At 32.5% G+C, this 27,324-nt stretch overlaps 1 protein-coding gene across 1 annotated transcript in view; it reads right to left on the bottom strand.

The window, feature by feature from the left end:
• Positions 1-27,324, bottom strand: part of ADAM2 (ADAM metallopeptidase domain 2) — a 133,479-nt gene that overhangs the window by 65,565 nt on the left and 40,590 nt on the right. The window contains exons 8-11 of the mRNA XM_032838008.1: positions 22,896-22,967; positions 22,248-22,414; positions 21,133-21,214; positions 3,111-3,247 (exon numbers count right to left, since the gene is read on the bottom strand). Coding sequence (XP_032693899.1) covers positions 3,111-3,247; positions 21,133-21,214; positions 22,248-22,414; positions 22,896-22,967 — 458 coding nt within the window. The remainder of the gene's footprint in view (positions 1-3,110; positions 3,248-21,132; positions 21,215-22,247; positions 22,415-22,895; positions 22,968-27,324) is intronic.

Genomic DNA, 27,324 nt, shown 5'->3' with positions numbered 1-27,324 from the left:
CCTGAATGTTTATAGCAACAATGTCCACAATAGAAAAACTATGGAAAGAACCTAGATCTCTATCAACAGATGAATGGATAAAGAAGATGTGGGGTATATATATACAATGGAATAGTATGCATCCTTCAAAAAAAAAAACCAAATCTTGCCATTTGCCACAACGAAGATGGAAGTAGAGAGTATTATGTTAAGCGAAATAAGTCAATCAGAGAAAGACAATTATCATATGATCTCTCTGGTATAAGGAATTTGAGAGGCAGGGTGGGGGGGTCATGGGGGGAAGGGAGGGAAAAATGAAACAAGGAGGGAGGCAAACCGTAAGAGACTCTTAATCTCAGAAAACAACTGAGGGTTGCTGGCAGGGAGGGGCGCAGCGGGGAGGGATAGGGTGGCTGGGTTATGGACATTGGGGAGGGTATGTGTTATGGTGGGTGCTGTGAATTGTGTAAAAGTGATGATTCACAGACCTGTACCCCTGAAACAAATAATACATTATATGTTAATTTAAAAATTTTAAAAAAATATTTAATGAAATTGTCTTTAGATGGTTAGGAAGGTGGTGTTCCAATAAAGTGTTTGAAGGCTTCCCCTGCAAATAGGTGATTACCTTTATTTTAAGACCTCTTTTATATATTTTGCCTAGGGAAGAAGCTGACTGACCTTCATGAATTTTAAAATGTGGACCTGGTCATTGAGTACTTCTTGTAGGACTTGAACTTAAGATAGATATAAAGATCCGTATACTTTGTGCCCTCTCTAAATCAACTCACATGCTTCTTCCCCATGCTTCCTTGTCTCTAAATGTACAAGCTTGCAGTATCCAGATCCTTGACCAAATACCTAACTCATTTGTCATTGCTGAGGCTATGTAGATCCAACCTGTGGTACTTCTCTCATACAAGATAGAGAGTTAAATGTATTCTGTGTAAATATGTTCATTGGGATGGTCTTAATCTAATTGGAGAATAGTATGAAATAGTGATTTTTTTTCCAAAAAGATTCCACCTAAAATATTGAAAGGAGCTATTATTGAACTAAGTTGTTTTTTTTTTTTTTCTGTGCAGCCAGTTTTAGGGAACTCCCATGTGACCACTGATATGAAGTGATTGAGAAATATTGGTGCAAAAGATATAGGTGACATGGAGCTCTGTTATCCCTGTTATTTACTTACACTGGATGTTTTTAGTTAGCTACCATATATGTCATTTTGGTCATTTGGTAGATTAATAGGTCCATTTGATCTTATAATTCTAGAGATATGAAACTACTCAAATTATGATGAAAATAATCAATTTTAGTAACACAGTCACTATTTCCTGGATGCATGTTCAACTCTATCAGTGTGCAATAGCCCACCAAGAGCTTCAAAGAACTCTAGGGGCCTGCACTACAAATTTCTTATATTTGTCAGAAATTCCACATGTAACCTAATCTATGAGGAATATATTTACTTATATTGTATCATAGTGATCATAAGTGCCAAAGTATGAGCATTTTGCATCACAGCATGGACCTGCAGTGCACTCTCTCTACTACACCTCCTGCTAAAGGCATCTCTGTTGTCACCAAATCATGAATTGGTTCTAGGTCCACAATTGTTTTAAAAGGGCTTGCTTTCTATAGCCCCTTCTTTTTCTGTTGTTTCAAATTTATATTCAAATTCTAGTCAGTAATATTCAAATTCTAGTGTATTGATTTCAGGAGTAAAATTTAGTGACTCACCACTTACATATAATGTCCAGTGCTCAACACAATAAGTGCCCTCCTTAATACCCATTACCCATTTAGCCCATCCTCCCATCAACTTCCTGTCCAGCAACCCTCAGTTTGTTCTCTCTAGTTGAGTATGTTTTATGCTTTGCTTCCTTTTTCCCCCATGTTCATCTGTTTTAGCTCTTAAATTTCACATATGAGTCAAATCATATGGTTTTTATCTTTCTCTGACTTATTTCTTTTAGCATAATATACTCTAGCTCCATTCATGTTATTGCAAATGGCAAAATTTCATTCTTTTTGATGACTGAGTAATATTCCTTTGTATATATATACATAAATGCACACATGCAGGCATACATATCCTCTTCTTTATCAATTCACCATTGATGAACATTTGGGTTCTTTCCATAATTTGGCTATTGTTGATAATGCTGTTCTATAGCCCCTTCTGAGATAAGTATTTCCATATAAGTCGCTGCCAAATCAGAGCCTGAGATAAAGATTTGAGTGCAAGTATTCTTTTTTTTTAAAGATTTTATTTATTTATTTGATAGAGATTACAAGCAGGCAGAGAGGCAGGCAGAGAGAGAGAGGAGGAAGCAGGCTCCCCGCTGAGCAGAGAGCCTGATGTGGGGCTTGATCCCAGGACCCTGGAATCATGACCCGAGCCAAAGGGAGAGGCTTTAACCCACTGAGCCACCCAGGTGCCCCGAGTGCAAGTACTCTTAAGAAACGATTCCAGAAACAGAAGTGAAGGAATGGAGAGAATGTGATGTTATCAACTTTGTTGCTGTAGGAAATAGGTCTTGATTTTCTAAGACATATGAGAAGCAAAAAGTGGCTGTGAGAAATATCCTTCAGAAGCACAAGAGGCTGGCTCTAATCATCTAATGATGGTTTCCCTAAATCTTCTATTTGATCCTAATTCTATGAAATCTCACCATTGTATACTCCACCAGATTCACTAGGTCTTTGAGGCAGGGTAAGGATATTGCAAAAAGAGCCTTCTCTAGTATCAGAAAAAAGCTGAAAAACAGCACCTTCCAATTCAGACAATGCCAATACTTCAAGTTGAGAGGGCAAAATGGACGAGATTCATGCAGACAAAAATCAGTCTTGTAGAGTGATCACAAGCCTGTATTTAGCTTATGAAATCATGCATTAGATTATAAAATCTGGCAAGTGATTTAGTGATAACTGTAGAGTTAGGTCACATATGACAAAACAAGTGTGGTATCAGATTACAAGTGACAGGGAGATAGACATGCAGCATTGGGCATTGTTGGAACACAGCCTGTATTATTTTAGCAGCCTAGACTCTTTAAAACTAAATACACCAAAGTTATTTTTACATAAACTATGTATATAAAGAATATAAAAGTAAAGCATCTTACATTGCTTCTGGATTCATTATGCAGACAGTTCCTGAGCACTGACATTTGCTAATATCATCATAAGCTATTCCCATACTAAGGCTTAGTAATTGAGCTATAACAACTGCAAGCGATTCCAGACTTATGGTTCTGGGGTGCTGGAAAAAAAAAGCACACACACACACACGTACAAAAAACAAACAAACAAACAAAAAACCCCACACTAAAATTTTAGAAGATACTTCATTTACCTGGAAAATAATGTAATTATTAAAGATAGTCACTCAATAAAATTGAATAGAGGCATCTAATATGTTAACCACAGGTGTGCCAACCATATTGGTCTAACATGATACAGGTACCATTACCAATATAAGAAAAATATAAAAAGGGAGATCTGAAATTTTACCAAGATGTAAATGCATGGTTCACTGGGTAGCATCAGGGCAAGAAAAATATTGTCCCAATAACTTGTTAATTATATATGAGAATTATTATAGTCATATTTGCATTCACAAAAGAAAATCTTTAGATACACACATATACACAAACTATATGTGTATCAAATTAACAGGTTATGATCATTTACAATTTAATTATTTGGGGGTAATATTTTATGTAAATTTTCCATACATTTAAAAAAATCATAAATTAACCCATTAAATTAAGCTAAATAATGACTGAAATTAAAAATGCTGACTTTCCACAGTTGTTTAAACTTTATTTTTAAAACTAAAGTAACTTTATAATTTTTCTTTTTGCAAATATAGGATACTTATTATAGCACATTTTAACCATACTAAAACATAGGCAGTTCAAGAAAAATACAAAAATCACACTATCTGTTCATACAGATCTAATAGTATTTTATTAAATATACTTCAAGATTGGTTTCTAGGAATACATTTTGGTGTCTTCTGTTTGCCTCTCAACCCTGCAGCATTTTCCACCCTGCTGTTTAGCCCAGAAAGTGAAACCAATAGATTATGTTAAAGCCTTCCTTTACCCTCTGCTTTAACCTAGATTTAATCTAAAGAGATTAACAAGCTAAGAAAAGAGCAGGACAGGATGTTTAATACCATCACTGCCAGGGAGCCTATAACTGTCTGAATCCTTGAGTGGAAGCCTCTACCTTTCGTCAGTGACTGTAGGAAAATGACATTGTCTTTCTTTCAAGTCTGAGTGACAATTAAATTTTTTTATTGCTAGCCCTAAAGTACAGCAAAGTTCCTATATCTTGCATACACATTGATAAATGGTCCCTTTATCAAATTACCACAGTTTAATTTTCAGAGAGAGAAGGGGAGAGGGAAAAAGAGTGGAAAAGAAATTGAATTCTGAAGATTCTAAATTTCAAGAATTTAAATAATTGGATATTATAAATAATAATAGTATATTACATTTTTGCTGCAGTTACAAATTTTCCTTTTTGCAGGGTAAGTAGAAAAGGTCTAGCATTATTCAATGTATCTTTGCATTTGTTTCTTATTCTGTATCTGTCCCATTCCGTTATCTTTTAGAGCTTAGTAAGATGAAAAAACCAATATGCAAAAATTCTGTTTTAGTTATTTGTGTGAAAGTATTCTCCTCCCCAACCCATGCAATTGCTTCTCTATTTTCTATTTTCTTACCACCGCATGTATTTTGACTTTTCCTTTCATTGTATGATAGGATCAGATACATGGTTTAGTTTTTGAGATGAACTTTCTTTATACTCTTTACTTCTACTAATCAGCTCAGGGTATTACAAAATACTACAGATTGGGATGGTTTAAACAACAAAATTATTTTTTCATAGTTCTGAAGATCAGAAGTCCAAGATCAAAGTACCAGCATCATTCATTTCTGGTGGGGTCCTTCTTCCATGGCTACCTTCTTTTCTCACTTGGTTTTTCTACTGTGTATGTACAGATAGGGATCTCGGCTGTCTCTTTCTCCTTCTTTATGAAAGCCAGTTCTATTGAATTAGGGATCCACTTTTATGAACTCTTAAGTATCTCCATAAAGGTTAAATCTCCAAATAGAGTCACATGGGGCTTTGGGGTTTAATATATGGATTTTAGGAGGACATGATTTAGTCCATAACAGACCAGTACGAAAAATTTGAAAACAATGTGGACTAGAATATGAGAATTTCCTATAGGATATTGTTATGATTACTTCTGTTTTGAAAACAAAATAATGGGAAAAAATAAATTATATTTAACATTAGATTTTTTAAAATATTTTAGGAAAAAATGTTACGACTAAGTAGACATTTCTTTTTGTAAATAATACCTACTTAGGACAATAGTTGTAAAATATTAACTGACATTTACTAAAGCTTCTTCAGCACCAATCACCAGACAAAAATGTTGGTAGACAAGGAAGTATTGATTGAGACTTCCTTTACTGTGCAACATGTGATTATTCTACAAATATGCCTGACACTTATGCTCATAAAAACTTGTGATCTCCAATTTTAGAAATCAAGATTCTATATATGTCTTTCAGATAAAGCCTGCTAATATTGTTCAAATCTTCTAAATTTTAGTCTGAAAAATTAATTATCCAAGTATGATTTATTTGGGCTAGTAGTTTTCAGTGTTTGCTTTGTGTATTTTGAAGGTATTTAGTTGGATACATATGATTTCAGGTTTAATATATAAGGCAGGTAAAATTTTGTTTCATCCTAAATAATGAATCACTTAAAATTCATATCATTTTACCTGAAGAACATTTTGCTACTTTATACTAATACTGATACATTAGTTTTCCTTTGGCACCATATTCTGTATTTTTATGCTTGTTAGGGTTAAAATTTCTGGCATTAGATAGGTAGGTTAATTTAAAACATAAAAGAGAAAAAATCTGATTTTTTTATTTTTTATAGTTGAAATTAAAATATTTTTAACCACTTTTGGGTATTGCCTTTTCAAAATTATTGATAACATTTTATTTTGTGTGATGTTTTTATGCTGAGTGTACAAATCTTAAGTGCCTTGATGCAGTTTTATGTAAATATACACATACATATATATAGAATATTTATTTACACATATATATACATTCATATATAATTTATACATATCATATGTGTATACACATATACATACATATTTATGATATGTGTGTATGTGTCACAAACCTGCTTAAGTACTACACTGTAGAAGATACAGAATGTTTTTACTACTCAGGAAGCTTTCTCCAGCAAGTTTCTAGGCATTACCTCTCCACTAAATGTAACTTCTAATTCTGACTTTTAACAATATAGCTTATCTTTAGCAACACTTTAGCTTCATTTTTGAAAAATGGCATCATGCCCTTCTTTTGCTCAACCTACAGTTTTTGAGATCCATCAATTATTCAGTGTACCAATAGTTCTTTTTTTTGCTTGCATCATATGACTATACCACACATGTTTATCCAGTTTATGGATAAGAGGACTCAGTATTGTTAAAATGTCAACCTTCCTCAAAGTGACCTAAGGATTCAATTAAACAACCAATCAAAATCCAAATTTTTTTGTTGAAATTGACAAACTGATTCTAAAACAGAAATGCAGAGAACTTAAGATACCCAAATTAGGGGCGCCTGGGTGGCTCAGTGGGTTAAGCCTCTGCTTTCGGCTCAAGTCGTGATCTCAGGGTCCTGGGATCGAGCTCCACATTGGGCTCTCTGCTCAGCAGGGAGCCTGCTTCCCCCTCTCTCTCTGCCTGCCTCTCTGCCTACTTGTGATCTCTCTCTGTCAAATAAATAAATAAAATCTTTAAAAAAAAAAGATACCCAAATTATTCTGAAGAATTAGTAGGAGGGTTTATACTACCATTGTTGATAATAAATATAAAACTATAGTTATTAAGATAATGGTGTTGGTGGAAGGACAGAAAGACCAATGATCATAAAAGAATCAAGAGAGAGACCAGGAATATGATGATCAGATTTATATATAACAAAGCCACCACTTTAATTCTGTGAAAGAAAAATGGCCTGTTTACTAAGTGTCATTTAGTGGCTACTTACCTAATGTGAATAAATAATCCTGACCCCTAACTCACACCAAATGAGTTATTTTAGTGTGGTTTATATAGACCTATAATTGAAAGGTAAAAACAAGTTTGTATTAGAAAATATAAGTGAGGGGCACCTGGATGGCTCAGTGGGTTAAAGCCTCTGCCTTCAGCTCAGGTCATGATCTCAGGGTCCTGGGATCGAGGCCCTCATTGGGCTCCCTACTCTGCAGGGAGCCTGCTTCCTCCTCTCTCTCTCTGCCTGCTTCTCTGCCTACTTGTGATCTCTGTCTGTCAAATAAATAAATAAAATCTTTAAAAAAAAAAAGAAAGAAAACATAAGTGATTAGCTTTAAGACCTTTGAGTGAACAAAAATTTCTTAAAGGTGTTAATTTTTGTAACTAGTTTGTTGACAGTTTTATCTCTATTTTTGTCATAAATGGGTTCTAACTTTACCAACTGTTTTTTTCTGCACCTATTATTTCTTTTGGTATGGTAGATTATGATTGATTTTCAAATATAAAATTGACTTTGCATTCCTGGAATAATTCCTACTTGGGTCATGTTGTGTTACTCTTCTGATAAATTGCAGAATTCTTTTGCTAACATATATTGGCATAAATCTCAATTCATAACACAAGCAAAGAAATAGCCCCTCCTTTTATATTCTCTAGAAGAATTTGTTTTACATTGGTACTAAAACTTTTGGGACTTCTTCAAGGAGGCCCTCAGAACATACTGTTTCTGTGTGTTCATTTTCAAGTCTTATTTAAGACTCAGTTACTCAATAGGTCAATGATCATTCAGGTTTTCTTTCCTATTCATTTGATAGATTTTATTATTCATGAAATTTGTTAACTTTATCCAAATTTCTTGCCATACATTAGTTGAGAATCTGCCTTGTTTTATTTTTAATATGTGTAGGATCTGTGGTGATTGTGTACCTTTTTTCTCAATGAGTTTTTTGTTTTTTGTTTTTTGTTTTTTTTCCTCAATGAGGTTTTGATAATTTATTTGCTCTTTTAGAAATAGGATACTAGTTTTGTTTGAGGTTTATCAATTTCATTTATCTTTTTAAACAAATTACTTTTGGATTTGATGATTTTCTCCATGATATACATATTTTGCATTTTTCACTGATAGTCAATATTATTTTTTATTACTTTCTCCTTTCTAGAGTCTTTCAGTTTAACTTGTAATTGTTAACTTGTTTTTTTAAATTGGATTTACATCATCTACATTCAAGCCATCTTTATTTTGTTTAATTAAAGGACACATATTGCATGGAGCACTGGGTTTTATACACAAATAAATCATGTAATACTACATCAAAAACTAATAATGTACTGTATGGTAACTAACATAACATAATAAAAAAATTATTTTAAAAAAGCTACAATGTTCTCAGTTCTGTTTTTTTCTGATAGCCCAGGAGTTAATTCGGATATTTTTAGTGTCATTTAGTTCAAAATGAGTTCTAATTTCTCATGTTTTATTTGCAACCCTTTAGATGTTTTAAGTGATCTTTCTATTATTTAGTTTTAATTTTAATCCATAGTTGTCAGAAAATATTCTCTGTAAGATTTCTATCATCTTATATTAATATTGTTTTATTTATCACTATTTTATTTATTTCAGTAAATTTTAAAAAAACAGAGGAACAGAAGAAATCTTTTGTAGGTGATGGATGTATTTATTCCTTTGTTTGAAGTGATGGTATTACAGATTCATGCATATGATAAAACCATCAAAGTGTATACATTAAATATGTATAAATTTTTATATTAAATATAATTTAATGGAGTTAAAATAATATTCTGCTGCTCTTTGGTATAAGGCTTTTAAATATATTTCAACAAATGGAAAATAGGGCATTGCTGAGTTAAATTTCTCCTCATTCTCAAATTATCATTGTGTACATCTTTTTTCTTTTATTCTTTCACATTTGCTATATATATTTTGAAGCAATGTAATTAGGTATATACAACATTATGATTGCTATGTCTTTCTTTTCAATTCCTTTGATTATTATTTGATAGTCCTCTTTATTGCTTTTGTTTTGCTTTGTTTTGTTTTGTTTTTAATTTAAACTTTATTTTTTCCAGTGTTCCAAGATTCTGTTTATGCACCACACCCAGTGCTCCACGAAATCTGTGCCCTCCTTAACACCCACCACCAAGCTTGCCCAACTCTCCAACCCCCTCCCCTTCAAAACCCTCAGTTTGTTAATTTCTCATAACACATCTTTCCTTAAAGTCTACTGCTATAGATCGAATTGTGTCCTTTGCAACATCTTATGCTGAAACCTTAGCCCCCAGTGTGACCAATGTGACTGTATTTGGAGATAGGGTATTTAGGAATAACTAAGGTTAAATAGGGGCATCTGATAAAACTGTGGCCTTAAAAAAAGATCTCTCTTTCTCTTTCTCTCTTTCCCCACTTCTCCCCACTATTTGAGAACACAAGAGAAGGTAGATACCTGCAAACAAGCAAGACAGAGCTCTCACCAGAACCTGACCTTGCTGTCACCCTCATCTCAAACTTCCAGCCTCTAGAATTAGAAGAAAATAAATTTGTGTGGTTTGATCTACCCACTCTATGTTATTTGGTTATGGCAGCCCAACCTAATCAAAACAACTATTTTGTTTGCTATTAATATACCCAAAACAAATTGCTTTTGTTTAGTATTTACATTGTATAAATTTTCATTGTTTAAATTTCAGTGTATAGACTCCATTTCCAGAAAGATGGAACAAACAAATGTCAGTCTATCTCTCCCACTGAACTCAGCTATAATACCAAGACAGAATAGAGACACAACTATTTGATTTTACAAGCCTGAAAGTATCAACATTCAAAAGGGGAAGATCACCCACATTCAAAGTACCAGTGAATTGGTCTCTCCCAGCCTAAAAGCCTTATAGTCTGAATTTGCAAGCAAGCACTGTAGTGCACACAGAGAACCAGGAGAAGTTCTGTAGTTCTGAATTGAAGAGTGGAAAAGGAAACTCTTAAATCTCAGGGAAAGTGGGTATATCTTATTTATTTCTTTTTTCTTTTTCCTTCTGTTCTTTCATGCTCCATCCATCAGATGATTCTTCAGCAACTTAAGCAGCACTAAAGAGGCCAAAAGGGGGAAATTACAGAACCAACATTCCAAAGGAGGAGTATTTTCCCTTTCCTTTCATAGAGTTTTATGTTCATGAGTTTGGGATCAAATAAGGTAGTTCTGTTATATTCTCTTCTCCAGTATTTGGTCTCCAGAGGTGATACAATCACAGAAATGGGAAGATTCTGGACAAAATACTAAAAAAAGCAGCCACAAATAACTGAAATGTACCAGGGAGATAGAGAGCTCTGAATTAAGGAAATCAGTCCCACAAAGCTATATTCTATCTATCTATCTATCTATCTATCATCTATCTATCTACATCTATCATGATCATCTCTATCATGGATCTATCTTTTAATATTTAAGTATTTTTTTATATTTAAGTATTAGCCATTGTATTAATCTGGGCTCTCCAGAGAACCAATAGCATAGGGAGAGAGAAGCAGAGAGGAAAAGATACATTATAAGGAATTGGCTCACATGATTATGGAAGCTGGCAAGTACAAAACCTGCAGAGTGGGCCAGTAGCCTAGAGACCCAGTAGAACCAATGATTACATTCCAGTTAGAAGACCAGAAGGCTGAACACTCAAAGATGATGATGGTGCACATGAAGTCTGAAGGCAGTTCTGCTGAAGAATTCTCTCCTGCTTGGGGAGGATGATCATTTTGTTCTATTCAAGCTCTCAACTGATTGGATGAGGCCACCCACATTATGGAGGGCAATATATTTTTCTCAAATTTCACCAATTTTTAAAAATATTTTATTTATTTGTTTGACAGAGAGAGAGTTCACAGGAGACAGAGAGGCAGGCCAACAGAGAGGGGGAATCAGGCTCCCTGCTGAGTAGGGAGCCCAATTTGGGGCTCAATCCCAGGACCCTGAGATCATGACCCAAGCCAAAGGCAGATGCTTAATCTTCTGAGCCACCTAGGCACCCAGATTTCACCAATTTAAATATTAATCTCATCAAAAACTCTCCAAGTCAACATACAAATATCATCACAAGCATCACTCTACTCTTTCAAGTTTAGGTTCCAAATTAAACTCCTCTTCTACCCTTCTCCTTCCCTTATGCCTCCTGGCCCGTGTCCCTCTGCCTAGCTTTTCAAGACAAATCTGAGGCATAATCATTTATTTTTCCATCCTATTGGTTATGTATTCAATTAGTTGGTAAGCCCTTTATGTTCTATTTTCATAATATATACTGAACAAAATCTACTCACACATCCAAGAACAAAACACCAGTTTATACCATTCATCTGCAATTATCTCCTATCTGATCTCCTTGTTTTAAATCCTTACCACTGAATAATTTCTTTTATGTAAGGCTACTGGAAAAATATTTTTGCACTGACCAAAAAACTTCCAGTGCCTTTTCATTGCAAAGAGAATAAAATTCAAAACTATTTACCAAGATCTATAAGGCCCTATATAATTAGATTCTGGCTGACTTAATATTTTTTAGCCATCTTGTTCATGACATTCATTTCCATCTGAAGGCCTTTGTATTTAATGACCTTTCTTATCCACTCTGACTTGTTAGACCTTGCCATAAATGTCTCTGTCTCATCCTTCATGCATCCTCCTAAATATTTTCTCCTTAAGGTTTTTCTTTTATCATCCTAGCTAAAATAGTCTGTTCCTCATCCTATTATTTTAACTATATTATCCTACTTTCGTTCTTATTACCAAATGCCATGAACTGAAATATTACAACATTTCTTTTAGTTAAAAGAGGTCAATAGATTTTCTAAGGTTAAATGATCCTATGTTCTTTGGATAAAATCATCTTGGTCATGGTCTATTATCTTATAAACTGCTAGGCTCAGTTGGTTGGTATTTTTAATGAATGTTTCTACCTCTCTTCTATGTTTGTGGAAAAATTAGCCTCTAATTTCCTTTTGTGTAACATTCTCCTTTGGTATTAATATTATTATGGTAATTTTGGTTTCCAAATTTGTATTTTCTCTTCTTCTATTCTCTATAGATGTACGAGATTGAAATAATCAGTTCCCTCAAAATTGTGAAGAGTGCCTAAAAACATTGTTTTATTTACCTTATGAGATTTTAAAAATAATTCTTTTAATAAGTTGATGATTCTGAATTTCTAGTTCTTCTTCTGTAAGTTTTAGTAAATGATGGATTCCTATTAACAATTCCTATTAACAATTCTTATTATTAATTCCAATTCCAATTAGCAATTCCTAATAATTCCTATTAACAATTCCTATTAACAATAACCAATTACTATTTATCCATGTTTGCAAATTTATTATAACTCACTATTATCTTAATATTATCTACATCTGTAGTATTTCCTCTTTATTTTTATAATTGTATTAATGTATTTCTACTCTATTTTATAAAATTAATTTTGTGAGCTATATGCTTGTTTTTAGTATTTTTGAGACCTAATATTCTTTTTTAAATACTTCTATTCTAATTCGTCTGTCTTACATTGGTTTCTGCTTTTATCTTCATTATTTTCTGCCTTCTATATGTCTTAAATGTTACTTTGTTTCCATCTTTTCTCATTTGCTCACTGGTTTTTAGATATTTTCTCCAAAATTCATTAGATACTAATTTCCTTAATTGTTCTTTACTCCTTCACTCCTAAAGTTTCACCATCAATTATTTTAGCATCAACAATGTTTTTTATTTAAAGTTTAAATATGTAGATTCTAGTTTTATTATTCATTTTTGTTTATTGTAAAACTGGAATTGCCTTGGTAACTTATCAAAAATCATTGATTATATATGTCTGGGTCTATTTTTAGATTTCCTATATTGTTACATTGATCAGTTTATTTACACTACAATATCTTAATTACTATAGTTTTTCAGAAGTTTTTATCTTCTACTTTTCCTTCAATTTCTAAACTTGCTTTATCTATTTTCTTTTTAATATTTGTATATGAAATTTTTTATCAGCTTTTCAGTATTTACCAAAAAAAAAAGGAAAAAAGCCTGCTGAGATTTTGGTTAGGACTGCATCATTATTTCTATAAAATTGGAAAACAATTTAATTTTATATGATAAGGATATATCAACAAAATTTTTATAAGAAACAAAGATAGGATTAAAAAAATAAAATACATTTTAAAAAGCTTAGAAAATTAGAAATAAAACTGAGCATCTTTATTATGTTACAAAGTATCTGTAATAATCTAGAGCAAGCATAATACCTAATAGTGAAATATTGAGTTTTTCCCTTGAAATCAAGGATGATACAAGAATGAATACAATTGATTCAATTAAACATTGTTCAATTTGGGGTTCCTGGGTGGCTTAGTTGTTAAACATCTGCCTTCAGTGCAAGTCAATGTCCCAGGGTCCTGGGGTCAAGCCCTACATCGGGCTCCCTGCTAAACGGGAAGCCTGCTTCTCCCTCTCCCACCCCACTTCTCTCCTTCCCCTGCTTGTGTTATCTCTCTCGCTGTCTCTCTCTTTGTCAAATACATAAATCAAATCTTAAATAAATAAATAAATAAACACTGTTCAATTCAACTATTTCAATTGAATATTATTCTTGAGATCCTAACCAATTCAATAGGAAGAAATACCTTAAAAGATGTATGTATTAGAAAGGAAAAAAGAATGTAATTTTCCTTATTCACATAAGACAAAATTGGACACAGAAAATTTAAATCTAAAACTGCAAATAAATATAGAAATATACAGATCAGTGTATAATGTTGTTTTTCAACATAACAGAAACACATATTATATTTAAAATATAATATTCACCAATATTGCCAAGAAGGTCAAATACCTATATATATGGTATTTAATATATGCAGAATATCTACATGAAAACCTACCATGAAATTTATGCCTATTTGTTATCTATATTTTCTATAAATTCTGTCCTGTCATATTTACTTATTTATTTATTTATTTATTACTTTATTTACTTATTTAACTTGAATATATTTTATCTTTTTATATTCACCTTCACTTAGTCCTAGTATGTCTCTTACAAAGAAATATTTGACCTTTAAATAATTTTTAAATCTATCAAAGATTTTATCACTTAGTTGGTGAGTTTAACCTATTTATATTCACACAATTGCTGTTATATTAAAATATATTAAACCATTTTATTTTATATTTTCTATTCATTTTCTATTCTATTCTATTTTGCATTATTGTTCTTATGCTTCTTCTTCCTTGGCTGTATTTTCATTTCTTTCATTAGGTTATTACATAGTACAGTTTTGTTCTTACTATCTGTTCTTAGGACCAATATTCATCTCATATGCCCTACTTCTTTCTAAAATTTACCATTATCTATACCTTTCTCTTAAGAAAACAAGTCCTATAACATGCTTTCCTGTCAATTCTATTACTCTCTTAACCACACCATCATAGAATGTGCTCTGGTTTAATATTGATAAAATACCTGTCATTCTCCACAGAGCTCAGTTCCAGCTCTTTTCATTTTAAGACAATAATAAAATTTAGCAATATTTGTTCACTTTTAGTTTCCTGATCCTTGTAGTTTTTCATATTATAAGTAATTTCTACAAATGTATTCTGAATGTTAGTCATTCATTTGGCAAATCTTTTGAGGACTTTTTTACCTGAGACTGTTTTTATTGTGTCTTATATTGAATGATTTTTTTAAGATATTAATTGTGCTTTTAAAGTACTTTTATGTTATTATTTTAAGAATACTATCTTTTTTTATTTCAATGTGATCTTTCCCACTATAGAACTTCTTTTTTATTATGATTTTCTTTTTTCAAGAGATAAAGAAATTTCTTTGTATTTGATATTTTCATTTCATTGTCAGTGTGCATTTTCTTTTTCAGTTTTGACATTTTATGTGCCCTTTTCATCTGACAACTCAGTTTTCTCCCCTCCTACTAGATGACTCAGGATAAGGGATTATGTGGAGACTCCAAAAGGGATTTCCTGGCATAAGGATTTTGTTGATCAGATAATGGCTATAATTTGGTGAAATTTATTTTCATTTCTCCTTCAAAAGTTTTCTTATGTTTTTTTTTAATTATTATCTCCATTACTCTTTTTTAAAAAGATTTTATATATTTATTTGAGGGAGACAGAGAAAAAAAGAGAGCACACTCAAGTGGGAGGAGGGGCAGAGGAAGAGAACCTCAAGCAAACTCCATGCTGAGCACAGAGCCCCACAGTGGCTCAATCTCACACCCCTCAGGTCATGACATGAGCTGAAATCAAAAGTCAGAATCTTAGCAACTGAACCACCCAGGTGCTCCAATCTCTTTTACTTTTAATATCTAGATATTGGCATTTCTACTTGAGTAATCCATTTCTCTTAAACTTATTTTTTTTTTTTTACTGTTCCTATAACTCTTCTGATGTCTCCTGGGAGAGGTTCTGATTCTAATTTAATCTAACACCCTGTGTGCAATTTATTATATTTTTTGTACCTAGTACTTCCAACTAGTCCTTTTCTATAATTCCTTACACTTTATTTTATTTGAAGTTTCTATAACTACTGATAGTTCTGCTTTAAGTAGTATGTAATGTGTACTGTGTTTTCTTCTGAGGACGTTTAATATTCAGGATCTATACACTCCATGAACTGAGGTCAAGAGATAATGTGTCCAGTAATATGTAATGGCATAAAAATCTTGAGACCAAGAACTAGCTTGTGTCAGTCCTCATGAAAGAGTAAATTAGTGACTAACAAGACAGTAGATGAGTCCCAGGAAAAAGAGTTGCAAGACATCAAATATCTTCTGCTAATTATTCCTACATGTTTCTACTCATCCAAAATCACCTGGGTTGTGGTTTATCTATAAACTTTTAAGAAGTAGCAATGAAGGGATATAGATCTTTAGATTTTATTCCACAGATCTGGGAGACTAGGGAGGATTATGGGTGTTTAAGAGTACAGAGAGGACCTAAGATGGAGTAGGAGGACCCTAGACTTGCCTTTTCCTTCAAACACAGACAGATAACTATGAAGTCATTCTGGATATCCAAGAAATTGATCTGAGGACCAACACAACAAACTGTGTAACTAGAGAGAGAAATAAGAGGCCACATTATGGAAGGTAAGAAGTGTGGAGAGGTGATTTGGGGAAGAAAAGGACCCCAATGAGGGAACCTAGGTCAGGGAGAGAGACAAAAGGGAGGGAGGGAGAGAGAGAGAGACAGAAGACCCCAAAAGAGATCAGACAAGAAAAACACTTCCCCAAAGACACTGAATGGTAAAATGAGAACTTTTTCTCATTTTACCATGGAGGAGAGTAAACAGCCAAGTAGCGGACCAAGAGATCTGAGGATCTCTTGATGTACACTGGGAGATAGTTTCCCTTCATAAAGAGCATCTGGGAGAGATGGCATTGTTTCTCCAAGGATAGAAGAGCTGGTGGGTGCCATTCCCTTCCCCACCCTTCAACATAGGTACACAGAAAACTGCTGAGGGCTGCTTACCTGGACACTGGCTTTTTGCTGCACTTTATTCCAAAATCAACCCCCCTGTGCTTGGTGTGTCTGTCCTCCTGGGCAAACCCACATCAACACCAGCATGGCAAGATCCTCCACCAGAGAACCAATGGGTTCATGCCATGCCAGGTCCATAAAGTTTGGAGTTTAAAAACTTAGCCAGCCTCCCTGGGATAGAATGCAGGTGGCACAGTACTTCCAGGGCTCAGTTAGTCAGTGTGAAGGCAAAGATCTGAGCCCTGCCTGGAACACATGATGGGAGATTGTTCCTTCTTCTGGGAGAGCTTCCCAGACAATGGCAAGCAAAAACTCTTTTCTTCAGGATGATGGAAGGGGCTTGCATCATTTTTCTCCTCTTCCCTTCAGCATAAACTAACTTCAGTAAGCACAGCACCAACAGTGGCAGCCTAAACTGCTTACACGAAGCCCTAACCTCCCATACTCTGCATATGCAGCCTTTCTAGAGCAATTGTGCCAGAGAACAAAATCATTGGACCCCTATACCAGATAAGTAGCACAAACTCTGCATGTACCATATCTACTGACCATAAAGTTCTATAAAGCTTCAGTGCTAGTAGAAATAGTATCAGGTCTCTTTTAACAAGCAGACCAGAGCACACCTAGTTAAAATTCACCATACTCTGGACAAGGTCCAAACACTCCCCACTGCAGGCAAGGAGAAACTCTGCAGAGGACTGACTGGAAGAAAACAGCAGCCAAAATGTAACAGCAGAGTGTACACAACATACACCAGAGACACATCCTAACATGCCAGGGCCTGCACAGTATACAACCTCTTCTTAATAAAGCCATTACTTACAGGAGCAAGAAATATAACAGGCTTTTCTAACACAAAGAAGAAGACAGGGACCTAGCCAAAATGCCAAGATGAGGAATCCATCCTAAAGAAAGAACAAGAAAAGGTCATGGCCAGGGATCGAATCAAAACAGATATAGGATCTAATTGAAACAGACATACAGATATGCGTGATCCAGGATTAAACAACAATCATTGTTGTTTAATCATTTAAACAACAAACTCCCATCAAAATCAGGAAAAGCTGTCCAACACGTATTTTAGTCAAATTCACAAAACACAGACAAGGAAAGAGTCCAGAAAGCAGGAAAAAAGTCCTTAACATACAAGAGAAGGCAAATCAGATTTGCAGATCTCTCCACAGAAACTTATCAGGTCAGAAGAGAGTAGTATATATATTCAGTGTGCTTAATGGAGAAAATATGGAGTCAACAATACTTTATGCAGCAAGGCTGCCCTTCATAAAAGGAGAGACATAGAGTTTCCCAGACACACAAAAACCAAAGGAGTTCATGACCACTAAACCATCCCTGCAACACTGAATGGGGGGGAAAAAAGACCAAAAGCAACGGAGACTAGAAAGGAACAGAAAACATCACCAAGAACACCAACTCTACAGATAACACAATGACACTAAATTTATATCTATCAGTAATCACTCTGAATGTAAATGGACTAAATGTTCCAATCAAAAGACATAGGATATCAAAATGGATAAAACAAAACAAAACAAAACAAAAAATGACCCATCTATATGCTACCTGTAAGAGAGTCACTCTAGATCAAAAGTCACCTGCAGATTTAAATTGAGGAGATGGAGAACCATCTATCACACTAATATGTCAAAAGAAATCCCAAGTAACCATACTTATATCAGACTGCAATAAAAGATGAAGAAGGGCACTATGTCATAATAAAAGGGTCTATCTAACAAGAAATTCTAACGATTGTAAATATTTATGCATCCAACTTGGGAACAACTAAATATATAAATCAATTAATAACAAAAATAAAATGATTGGTAATAGTACAATAATAGTAGGGGACTTCAACATCGCACCACAACATCTAAACAGAAAATCCACTCGGAAACAATGGCTTTGAATGACACACTGGACCAGATGGACTTAACAGATATATACAAAACATTTCATCCTAAAGCAGCAGGATACACGTTCTTTTTGACTGCACACAGAACATTCTACAGAATAGATCATATACTGGGTTACAAATCAGACCTCAACAAGTACACAAAGGTTGAGATCATATTATGCATATTTTCAGACCACAAAGCTATGAAACTTGAAGTCGACCACAAGAAAAATTTGGATAGATCACAAATATATGGAGGTTAAAGAGCATCCCACTAAAGAATGAGTGGATTAAACAATATTTTTTTAAGATTTTATTTATTTTGGGTTAAACAATACTTTAAAGAAAAAATAAAAATACACATGGAAACAAATGAAAATGAAAATAAGACAGTCCAGTACCTTTGGGATGCAGCAAAGGCAGCACTAAGAGGGAAATACATAGTAATACAGGCCACCTTAAGAAGCAAGAAATGTCTCAAATCCACAACCTAACCTTCCACCTAAAGGAGCTAGAAAAGTAAAACCTAATAAAGCCTAAAGCCAGGAGAAGAGAAATAATAATGACTACAGCAGAAATAAATTATATAGGAACAAACAACAAAAGAACAGTAGAATAGATCAATGAAACTAGACATTGTTCTTCGTCAGAATTAATAACATTAATAACCTCTAGCCAGACTTATCAAAAAGAAGAGAGAAAGGACCCAAGTAAATAAAATAACAAAAAAAGGAGAGATCACAACCAACACCATAGAAATATAAGCAATTATAAGAGAATACAATAAAAAAGTATATGCCAACAAACTGGTCAATCTGGAAGAAATGGGTAAATTCCTAGAAATATATAATCTACCAAAACTGAAACAGGAAGGAATACAAAATTTGAACAGCCCCATAACCAGCAAAGAAATTAAGTCAGTAATCAAAAATCTCCCCCTCCAAAAAAAAAAAAAAAAAAAAAAAAAAACAGTCCAGGGCCAATGGCTTCACAGGCAAAGAGTTAACTCCTATTCCTCTTAAATTATTACAAAATTTCAAAAAGGAAGGAAAATATCCAAATTCATTCTAAGAATTTAATATTTCACATTTAATACTCTACATTACATTAAAATTACCCCAGAGAAATCAAGAAATTGATCCTATTTGCCCTTGCACCAAAAATAATATCCTTAGGTATAAACCTAAAGATGGAAAAGACCTGTACTATGAAAACTATAGAAGAACACTGATGAGAGAAATTGAAGAGGACACAAAGAAAGGAAAAACATTCCATGCTCATGGATTGGAAGAAAAAATATTGTTAAAATGTCTATAATATCCAAAGCAACCTACACATTTAATGCAGTCCCTATCAAAATACCACCAGCATTTTTCAGAGTTAGAACAAACAATCCTAAAATTTGTATGGAACCACAAAAGACCCCAACTAGCCAAAGGAATCTGAAAATGAAAAGCAAACCTGGAGGCATCACAATTCCAGACTTCAAGTTATATTACAAAGCTGTAGCCATCAAGACAATATGATACTGACACAAAAGAGGCACAGAGATCAATGGAACAGAATAGAAAATCCAGAAATAGACCCACAACTTTATGATCAACTAATCTTTGACAAAGCAGGAAAGAATATCCAATGGAAAAGAGACAGTCTCTTCAACAAATGCTCTTGGGAAAACTGGAAAGCAACATGCAAAAGAACAAAACTGGACCACTTTCTCACCCCATACACAAAAATAAACTCAAAATGGATGAAAGACCTAAATACAAAACAGAAAACCATCAAAATCCTTGAGGAGAACACAGGCAGTAACCTCTTTGACCTCAGCCATAGCAACTTCTCCAGAGGCAAGGATGGCAAGGGAGGCAAGGGAAGCAAAAGCAAAAATGAACTATTAGGGCTTCATCAAGATAAGAACTTCTGCTCAGTGAAACAGTCAACAAAACTATAAGGCAATCTTCAGAATGGGAGAAGATATGTGCCAATGACTTATCTGATAAATGGTCAGTATCCAAAATCTATAAAGAACTTATTAAACTCAACAACAAAAAACAAATAATCCAATTAAGAAATTGGCAGAAAGAAAACATGAACAGACATTTTTCCAAATAAGACACATAAATGGCAAACAGACAGATCATCAGGGAAATAGGAGTCAAAACCACAATGATATATAACCCCATACCTGTAAGAATGGCTAAGGTTAACAACACAGGAAATAATATGTGTTGGCAAGGATATAGAGATAGGGGAAAATTTTTGCACTGTTTGTGAGAATACAAAGTGGTGAAACCACTCCAGAAAACAGTACAGAAGTTCTTCAAAAAGTTAAAAATAGAACTATCCTATGATCCAGCAGTTGCATTACTAATTATTTACCCAAAGGATACAAATTTTATACTTATGAAGTTCAATAAGATCTTTTTAAAGTCCCAACATTTCCAATCTGTAGCAAGGACAAAGATCCTCAGAATCATTTTGCAAATTTTAATGTACATAAAAATAATAAAATAAAGTAATGCTTAACTGTATATTAATCTAAATAGCATTTATTTATACATCTTAGCCTAATAAATTAAAACATATCATACCAGAGCAACAGCTCCTCCATAATGGCTATCACACATCTTCCCTTGAAAGGTTGCACCAACATAATTTGATTTTTCTCTGTAACTTAAGTTTAAAAAAGGATCATAGTCATTTAATTTTGTAAAATTAAGCACAATTACTATTAAATTTTCCTAATAACATTTTATTTGCATATTTATATAATAAATTAATAAATATTTCCACTTAACATTAGGGTAATGAAGCTTGGAACTAACTAAATATGCCTGCTTGTCTTGAAAACAATGAAATACTTTTAAAAAACAAACAATAGAAAGTTTATATTGATACTGAATTTTTAGAAAACAACATTCTTTATTATGTAGTATTTTTTAAAATTAGGTAATTCCTAAAATATCAAAATAATAAAAATAAATAAAATTCCTTAAAGTTAGAAAGCTAAAGAAATACAATTGATAAATAAAATGGGCAGAGTCACCTCATGGGCTAAAGTTTCTTATATACTTGGATAGAATTAGACAACCAGGATCATGAGAATATATGGCATGCTTGTGGAACAGAAAATAATTTAAAATATTATAATTTTATAAATATATTTTATATAATATAGTAATATATTATATATAGATCCTAAATATTAATAGAGAAAAACAAAGAACTTATTAAATAGAAGGGAAGCCTTATATTTTTTAAAATGCAGCACAATGTAAATATGATATGTTAGAGATATTTAAATTTACAGTAGTGTCACCATATCCTTGGGCGTTTTTTTGGTTATCTCATGAAAATAAAGCATAAAAAGAAGTCCTAACTATTACATTCATCATGTGTGTTTCTTCAGATAGATACTATTATTTTAAGTATTGTTAGGGATATTTAATGATATGGTACACATTCTAAGGTAATGCAGCATATAATAACAATATTGAAAGGGCGAGCTTTAACTACAAACAAGTAAATAGAATGATTGACATCAATAATTCTGCTATAAAAACTGTTTTGAAAAATAATATTCACATGATGTTATATGTAGAAAAAAAATGGCATATGTTCCCTAACAGTCTGTCAACTATCAGAAATTAGGCCAAATATGGATGTTTCCTTTGTATAAGACTTAGTAAAACCAAAATATGCTTACACAAGTAAAAATGCTATATCATGTGGACGCAAAACAAGATAAGATCTTTTCCATTTTAAAAATCTGTATAATAATTCATTAGCATCTCCGGTTACTGAGATTTTATTTTCATCTATCCAAAGTTCCAATGAAGAGAGAATTATTGTAACATTAAATGATGTAAAAATCTAAAATAGAAAACACGAAGAAAATATGTTTAGATATCAAGGTTTAAATAGATCTGGAGATTTATCTATAAAAATAAACACTACACTGATGACAAATATTAAACAACAGAATTGCTAAGTCTGGATTGGATCTTAGAAAGTATATTAATAAGTAATAAGTATGACTTATAAAACAAGTAATAATTAAGTTTGAAATGCTTGTACTTCAGCAAGCCCTATGTGAAGTGCTTTATCAATTTTATAATTAGCATAATTAGGTATAGATTATTATAGTATACGTAATCATAGTATACAAAATTAAGAATAAATAATAATTATTTGTTCTATTATTATTCCTATTCAGAAAACTGAAACTTAAAACAGTTACATAATTTGGCCTATTTTATACATCATGTGCATTCAGACAGTGCCATAAATAAAGTATGGGAATTCTTTAGGTAATACAAGCAAATGCAAAAAGAATTAAAAAGCAAATACTTACAGCATTGGTCAGTCCAATCAACTGGAAGATCTTTTGAGTGACAACAATTGTATCAGAACCCATATGATTATACTGAAAAAGGTAAGAATTTGTTTAACTTACCAATTTATTAGTTTTTAAACATTATTATTATAGAATTAATATTATACTCAGTGTAAAATAGAAAATATTTTTAAAAATACAAAAGACACTACAAACTCTTCCAAATATGAGGAGGGAAGATTTCCAAACTCATTTTATGATGCCACCATTACCCTAACACCAAAATCAAACACTGCAAAAGTAAAATACAAACCAATATTCCTAATGAGCACAGACGCAAAAATTCCTCAACAAAGTATAGGCAAATTAAATTCAACAGCATATTAAAAGGATTATACGCTATGATAAGTAGGGATTTTTTCTAGTAATTTAAGAATGGTTCATGATCTGCAAATCAGTCAATATGCTACACTAATCAACAAAATGAAGGATACAAATTACATAATCAGATGATGAAGAATCATCAGAAGATGCAGAAAAAAACATTTTAATGAACTTCAACATCCTTTCAAAATGAAAACTCTCACCGAAGTGTGTATGGAGAGAAGGTACATCAACATAATAAAAGCCATATATAACAAGCCTATAACTAACATACTAAACTGAGAAAACCTGAAAGCTTTTAGTTTAAGATCAGGAATGAGACAAAGATGCCCACTCTCACCACTTTTATTTAATATAGTAGCAAAAATTCTACCCAGAGCAACTAGGTAAGAAATTATACAAATTGGAAAGGAAGAAGTAAATTATCACTCTTTGCAAATCACGATATTATACATAGAAGACACTACAGATACACACACACACACACACACTTAGAACAAATTTTTTAAAATTCACTAAAGTTGCAGGATAAAAAATCAATATGCAAAAATCTGTTGCATTTCTGTATACTAATAACAAACAATTAGGAAGAAAAACTAAAACAATTCCATTTGTATTTGCATCAAAAAGAATAAAACACTTAGAAATAAGTTTAAATAAGGAGATGAAAGGTATGTACAGGGAAAACTATAAGACAATGATAAAAGAAATTAAAAACACACAAAAATAGAAATATATACTGTATCCAAGGATCAGAATAATTAGCATTGTTAAAATGTCCATACTACCTAAAGCAATATATAGATTCAAGGTAATGCTTATTAAATTTTCAGGGACATTTTTCACAGAAATAAAACAAAGAGCCTTGAAATTTGAGTGGAACCACAAAAGACCCTGAATAGCCAAAAAAGTTTGAAAAAGAACAAATCTAGAGACATCATGCTCTCTGCTTTCAAAATATATTACAAAACTATAGTAATCAAAACAGTATGATATTGCTATAAAAACAAACACATAGAACAATGGACTAGAACAGAAAGCTCAGATATAAATCCACACATACCTTATGGTCAATTAATTTGTAACAAAGGAGCCAACAATACACAACAGGGAAAAATAGTCTCTTCAAGAAATGGTATTAAGAAAATTGAACAACACATACAAAAGAATGAAACCATACCACTATCTTATACTGTACACAAAATGTAACTCATAATGAATTAAAAAATTGAATGTAAGATCTGAAACCATAAAACTCCTAAAGGACAACATACAGTAAACTTTTTCACATCAGGTGGCAATGACTTTTTTGACTTGACACCTAAAGCAAAGGCAACAAAAGTAAAATTAAGCAAGTGGGACTATATCACTCTAAAAACCTTATGCACTGCAAAAGATAACAAGAACAAAATGAAAAGACAATCTACCAAACAGGAGAAGATATTTGTAAATCATATATCCAATAATGTGTTAATATCAAAATATGTAAAGAACTCATATGACTCAATAGCAAGAAAAAAAAAAGCAAACAATCCAATTAAAAAATAGGCAGAGGATTTGAATAGACAACTTTTCTGAGAAAATATACAGATGACCAAGAGGTACATGAAAAGGCACTCAAAATTACTAATCACAGGGAACTACTAATCAAAACTACAATGAGATCATCTCACACCTATTAGAATAGCTGTTATTAAAAAAAAAGAAAGAAAGAAAGAAATAGCAAGTATTGGTGATGATGTGTAGAAAAAGGAACCCTCAAGTGCTGTTGGTAGGAATGTAACCTGGTGCAGCCACTCTGGAAAATAGTATGGAGGTTCCTCAGGAAATTAAAAATAGAGCTTCCATATGATCCATCAATTCCACTTCTGGGTATTTGTCCAGAGGAAATAAAAACATTAACTCAAAAAGACTTATGCCAAATAAAGAAGAAAGTCTTGCTATTTGTGACAACATGGATGCAGCTTTAAAGCATTATTCCCAGGGAAATGAGTCAGAGGAAGATAAATACTGAATTATCTCATTTATATCTGGAATCTATAAACAAAACAAAAAAACCAAACTCATAGATACAGAGAAAAAATTGGTGGTTTCCAGAGGTGGGGTGTAGGGAATAGAAGAAACGGGTGAGGTGATCCAGTTATAAAATAATTAATTCCTGGGAATTAATGTACAGCATCATGACTATAGTTAATACTACTGTATTGTATATTTGAAAGTTGCAAAAAGAGTAGATCATAAAAATTTTCATTAAAAAATTATAGCTAAGTGTGATCATTTTTCAGTACATATTTTGCAAATACTGAATCCTTATATTGTACCCTTGAAACTAATATAATGTCACATGGAAATTTTATCTCAATTTGAAATCAGACACTACAAATAAGTTATAGTTTTATTATCAAATAATAATTGTTGAAAGAAAATGTTAGTTTAAACTGTAGGATTTAAATGTGAATAAAGATTATGTATTGAATATATGCTTTCAAAACCATGCCTTAGTGAAATATTATTTAAAAAGTTAAAAATATTAAATTATTAAACATTGTTAATAGAAAAATAAAGTTTCAAGAGCACAAATAAAAGAAAAAACAAACACAAAATTTGAAAACTGAAGAACAGATAAGTGATAAAAGATAAAGCAGATTTAAGATATTTAAATGATAGACCGGTGCAGCAATATAATTCACCTCAAAAACCCTAAAATATTCAGATTGGCTCTATCCGCTTTTCTTCAAGTATGAGAAATTGGCACTAAGAGCAGGCAGATTGACTTTAAAATTTGTTTAAGGAGCAGTTAAGGAGCAGTTAAGGCAGGAAGAACATCCAGAATGGCTGTGTGAGTAAAGGCAATCCAAGGATATTATACATGGAATGATTCCATTTAGATAATGTTTTGGAAATTAAAAAGTATAGACATGGAGAAAAGATTAGTTGTCTTCAGAGATCAGGGAAAGGGTAATGAAGGAGAACTGGGTGTGGCTGTGAAAAGGCAAAACAACAGATCCTCATTTGAAGTTATTCTGCATTTTGACTATGATTGTTAATATCCTAGATGTAATACTGTATTATGATATTTTAAGTTGTTACAAATTGAAAAAAATGATACATAAGATCTTTATATATCCCTATTATTTTGATATATTTTATTCATGTTTTATTTGGTAAAAATGAAATGAAAATGACACTACTGACAATATGTACACACAAACCACACAAATCCACAAACACATAGATATAAATTAAGGTGATTAGTCAATAATGTAATAATGTAATAATGTAAGCACTCTATGCCAACATTTGAGATAACACCCATCTGTAAGTAATAAAGAAGACCAAGAACATAATTTTTGGAAGGCAGATAGGGCAGAAAGTTCATCAAAGAAATTGAGTACTTATTTAAAAGTGCATTAAACCTAGGATAGGGTAAATATCATAGATTTTTCAGGATTAAATGAAAGAACAAGGTGGTTTGAGATACTCAAGAGTAAAAACTTCAGAATAAAAGTTTTTGTTTGGGGCCAATGGATTTATCACACAAAATAATCTTTAAATATTCTTATAAATGCATATGAGTAAACGACTATTTCTAATAACAAGATAATTTAAAAAAACTAGAAAACATGTGCTTATGACCAAAGGAGATAGTAAGGAAGGAACAAATAGCTATAGAATAAAAAAAAGTCAAAATGGCAGACATACATATACACATATAAATAATGACATTAAAAAAATGGATGAAAAAATCACTTAAACTATTAAGAAATTAAAACTACAATGAGATAGCCTCACACCTGTTAGAATGCTTGCAATCAAAACAATAAGATATAAGAAATGCTGGTTAGGACATGGTAAAAATTTAAGGGTCCATCAATGGATGAATGAAGAGCTTGTGAGATGTGTATGCATGTGCATGCACGCACACACACACACACACACACACCACAATGGAGTATTATTTGGCCATAAAAAATGAAAATTTTCCATTTGTGATATGGATGGACCTTGCTATGAACATTGGGGTGCATGAGGGCATTATGCTAAGTGAATTAATAAGTGAATT

This window comes from Lontra canadensis, unplaced genomic scaffold (assembly GCF_010015895.1).
Source record: "Lontra canadensis isolate GAN:19392208 unplaced genomic scaffold, GSC_riverotter_1.0 scaffold101, whole genome shotgun sequence".
NCBI classification, from domain to species: domain Eukaryota; kingdom Metazoa; phylum Chordata; class Mammalia; order Carnivora; family Mustelidae; genus Lontra; species Lontra canadensis.
The sequence above is the reverse complement of the archived record's forward strand: the minus strand, read 5'-3'. Positions and strand labels throughout refer to the sequence as shown.